Source organism: Chaetura pelagica, unplaced genomic scaffold (genome assembly GCF_000747805.2).
Source record: "Chaetura pelagica isolate M959 unplaced genomic scaffold, ChaPel_1.0 scaffold21, whole genome shotgun sequence".
Classification (NCBI taxonomy): Eukaryota; Metazoa; Chordata; class Aves; order Apodiformes; family Apodidae; genus Chaetura; species Chaetura pelagica.
This window is the reverse complement of record NW_009952251.1, coordinates 2,252,066-2,256,674: the sequence shown is the minus strand read 5'-3', so window position 1 is coordinate 2,256,674 and position 4,609 is coordinate 2,252,066. Positions and strand designations below refer to the sequence as shown.

The 4,609-nt window shown below is 43.4% G+C and overlaps 1 protein-coding gene across 1 annotated transcript in view; it reads right to left on the bottom strand.

Moving 5' to 3' along the window:
* SATB2 (SATB homeobox 2) overlaps positions 1 to 4,609 on the bottom strand; it is a 108,206-nt gene that overhangs the window by 31,020 nt on the left and 72,577 nt on the right. The window contains exon 7 of the mRNA XM_010007357.1: positions 4,248 to 4,403. Coding sequence (XP_010005659.1) covers positions 4,248 to 4,403 — 156 coding nt within the window. The remainder of the gene's footprint in view (positions 1 to 4,247; positions 4,404 to 4,609) is intronic.

Below are 4,609 nucleotides of genomic sequence, written 5' to 3'. Positions count from 1 at the left end.
GCAGGAATCTCAACATGAAAAGTCAAGAGGAAAGGTGAGGAACTGTTGTAGGGATTTCAGTCCATGGCCCTGGGTTTCTCTTAACCTGAAAAGTCTTAACTGAAAGAGTTTTCTATCTCCAGCCTCCATTTTCCCAGTCAAGTTTATTTTTTGTTTGTTCATTTTTAAATGGGGCAAAGATACAAATCAGAGACTGAGCTTTTCCAGCTTAATGTTTTCTCAGATGTTGCTTCACGGGGTCCCTTTTGCTTTACTGTGGTGCAACTGGAACAAATTCCAGACCCTTGAGGAAGAATTTCGATTTACTTTCTGTTTGCACTGGACTGGTGAAGGTCAAACTTTTCCATTTGCCCTGCCCCAAACAAATCCCCAGCAGCACATGTCCCACCTTCCAATACCACCCCAGCCTGATGAAGGATAGTCTCTTGCCCTAGGAGAACTGTTGGAAGTTTGGTCTCCACGTTCATCCAAACTTTGTGCTCCCTCAGACTGTCAACAAGAGCTCCAGCCAGCTATGCCCACTATATATTTTGATAGTGACTGTTTATTATGAAGAGAACTATGTTTCTAAATGGATTCACACTGACAGAAAAAAAAAAGAAGAGGCAAAAAAAGCATCTGCTGAGCACAGCTAGCCTCATGCTAGCAGAGGATGCTGCTGCATAGCATTACAGAAGTGCTAGCAAATGGTCAAGGGGGAAATGGTTTTCCCAAAGCTGTAACATAGAGCAGGTGCAGAACTGGACATAGAAGCTGCTATTCAAGACTGACAGTCCAAATCTGAAACAGCTGAAGGTCAAAGTCTCCACTTGTCCCACTGCCCAGTTCTGGAGACTCAGAAGCCACTCAAACCTCTTTGAAATGGCACACTGGAAACCCATCTCCTTGTGAATCAAATATAACCAAGAAAGCCTAAAGCACAGATTAGAAATCAAATCCTGGTGTTCCAGCCACACTCAGAAACACTCCCAACGTGATAATAGTGGTCCCAGGTTTAGCCATTTAAAGGACAAAGGGCACAAGCAGGCAGGATCCCCAGAGAAACACACTGTCCAGCAGGTACACCACTAACAGTTGGCAACTAAAATAAGATGACAATTAGGAGGATGTGTTTGGAGAACACTGAGCCCCTCGGCTCCTGTTGCCTTCAAAAACACAAAGGGATGAACAGACCTTCACAAACAAAACTAAAAAGGTCTAGACGTAAGTTAAAAGGTACAAAATGCATTTACAGTAAAGTAGTGATAAAAAAGTCAATGTCTAAGTGCATGGCCTAAGATTTTGATAAAAGATTGATTCCCTTAAAGAAGTCTCACTATACTACCTTGGTACCTCCACAAGGCCCTGTTCCCTGCATTTACTTTAACTTGTGAACTCTGTGATTTGAAACCTTTGTTTCTAGCAGCTGCCCTCCCCTTTAGTTGTTGAATTGAGACTCTGCTATGACTTAAGAACAAAGATGGCTACTTGCTAAATTAGAGGTCAATTAACTCCACCAGAAGATGATGGTGCTTGCAGTAACTGCTCTCAGTGGGTACCTCTCTTCCTGTATGAAGACAGAAGATGACACGAGGCCTCCAATGGCTCTGGATGCTCTCTTGGGTACATGACATACAGCCCTGTGTATAAAATGCCAAAACAGCCCTGTCGGAGATTCACTGGCTGTTAAAACTGTGAAGATCTCACAGCACCGTGGATTGCTGTTGACAGAACAGCAGTGCCCAACATAACACATGCCTTGTTAGCAAACTGGAAGCTTCTCAGTAGTCTGGGGCAAGGGAATAATAGAGGAAGCCAACGCAATGCAAGCCAGGCCTGTGGAGAACAGCAAGTGAACGAACCTTGGCGGAGAGTCTAAGCAAACCCTCAGACTAGCTGTTTTTACCCCCCCTTTGAAACTCTCTCTTCTGCAAACATGGGCAGTTTTCAATGAGCACTTCCCACCATGTAACTCAGCTGCTAAAATCAGCAGCATCTTCACCAGAAATGCCCACAACTGGCACAGCTGCCTAGACAATGCACTGGGAAAGCCCCACTGCTACTTTTTAGGCAAGCTACATCTAAGGGGACATGCCAACCATCCTACCATGCTGGTGGCTCTTGCCTAGACAAGCAACTGTGTCCTTGCTTTTGGCACTCCTCCTTGGCCACAGGGTACCCCAGCCAGCGAGGGGACACCACAGGCACCGCAAGCCAGGCTGAGGGGCAGGCATGCAGGTGGGCTTTGGGGCAGGGGGAGGTCCTGTATCACTGTAGTTCTTGGCTACAGCTTCTTTGTCCCTGCCTTCCAGTGCCCCCATAAACCACTTCCATGCTCCAGCAGAGCACTATGACATCTCAGCATGGTGAATGCTGGGTCATCGCAGGGAGCCAGTATTGCTTTGGCAGGGCTATGAAACAAAAGAAACATCAGCCTCAGAAGCATTTCTTTATTTGCTGCTGCTGAGGAAACAAAACCTTTATGTGCAGTAACTTTGCTTTAAATAATAACATTTGTGGATCCTGTTCCTAACCTTTTGCATCTGGCTTTCAAAATCTGTCCTGTTCTTTTTCCATGTGAAGGACTATGAAACTTATTTTTGTTTTGGTGCTGGTGTGCAATGATGCCAGAGAAGCACACTCAGGCTGGCACAGACTGAAGCTGGTGAGCCACCCAAATTATTGTTGGGTGGTTCAGTCCTCTATTTCAAGAAGCCTCTGGGTATAATGACAGGAAGCTTGCAGGCAATTTTAAGCCAAACCTCAGAAAGGCTGGCATTCAGTCTGTGTTAGGCACTCCTTATTAAAAGCTGTCCAGTCCGGATTCTGGGTGGAACTTTGATATCTGCATGGAATAAAGAATAAGGGGCACGTTTGCAAAATCAATTGTGCAGTTTTTATATTTACTGCACGTTTACCACATATGTCATTTATTACACAGTGGAAAACCGTTAAATGCACAGTAGTTGTGCCAAGTGGCATTATGCTTTTAACAGCTTTATTCATTTAACAGCTCCAGTTCTCATTATATTTTGCCATGTGGTACATGGTACATTTTTAAGCATTTAACAGTTTAAGAGGGTTCCATGGTATTTTCCTTTTATGTATTGCATACTGTGCCTGGGATTTTGTTGGGGAGTAGAGGGGTTGCAGACTGTAACTCCCATACCCTGACAAGAGAAAGTAAAATGTAAATTACTAAAAGAGGAAGGAAAACCAAATCAAACCTCCATGTGTCAGGACTCACATACCTGTAACAAGTATAAGGCTCTCCCATGTGCTTTGATAGCCTTTGCTGTGTTTTGTTTTGGTTTTATATGCCTTTCAACCTCTTATTTTACTTCTATTTAATGACTACGATGTTTTTTCCCTGCACAGATGAAAAGGAAGTATGGATCTTGCAGAATGCATCCATTTAGATACTTCTGTCCCCCTCTCTTACTGTCACAGACACATCTGTGCATTTCTGTGTGCGTATTGATGCCCTCTCCTATCACAACTGAGTTATTTCATCTGGGATCAGAAATAGCCCTTTTCACTGAGAAAACAATTCCTTCCAATAGTGTCCAATCCACTTGCTGCCCTTCCTACAAAAAACTGCCTGTCCTCCTTTCCACAAAATGTATTGTGGTACACTTTATTTTTTTAAAGTTTTGGATGAAATTTTTAAATTAATGGATCGTCTTCAAGAATTTCATCCTGACCTAGGTCTGCCCACATGTATTTTTTACACCCAAGGTGGAAATTAATCCAGAAGAACTCACAGCAGTGCCCTCTCATGCCTTTTTCTAAAAATGATTTGATCTCATGTGAATTATTCACATGGCAATACTGTGTACAGCACATACAACATAAAAAAAGGAAACACCTGCCTAATATGGAGCTTCCCATTGCCTTTGCTCAGTTGATTACTCAAGAAAGCCATTTCTTTACCTGCCAAACGAGAAGGATGCTATCATTTTGAAAGGTACTCATCCCACTACCAGAGGTAAGTTATGCACCTCTGCTAGTTATGCCAAGGGGAGAAAAAGCTTGGCTGTGAACTGATCCTTTCCTCAGCACATTTTAAAAGGGAAAAGAAAACCACTTAAGCAGGCAAAAGCCAAAAACATGTCAGGTTCCCCAGAGATTAAGATTACTATTATTGCAGGAACAGATGTATTTTTATTGGTGGGAGGAGGAAATGGGTCTAGTTCCAACCCCAGAGTTTGCTTTAAAAACAAAACCCCCAAAAGCCCCGCAACAACGAAATCCCCTTCACCACTCACCTGACTTTTATTGGCAGCCACTTTGGCAAAGAGAGCTTGAGATACCTTGGCCCTTTTCATCTCCTGTTGGATCTCATCATATATGGCAGCTGTGATGTTGATGTTGGCGCTGTCCGCCTTAATGGGGAGGTCTGTTGTTGGTGTCGAGGTTTTGGCCTACCAAGAGACCATGAAAATAATAATTTAAAAAGTGCTGCTTTCAGCCCAGCCATCTGTGCAGAAATTATCAAAGGATTTCAGTCAGCTGATGCCAAACTGCATTAGCTACAGAGGAACACTTCCTGTCCATTATTCTAATCAGGTTAATTGTGATTGGAAATAATTGCAGTGCATTCCTATAGGACATGCAAGGCCCTGTCAAC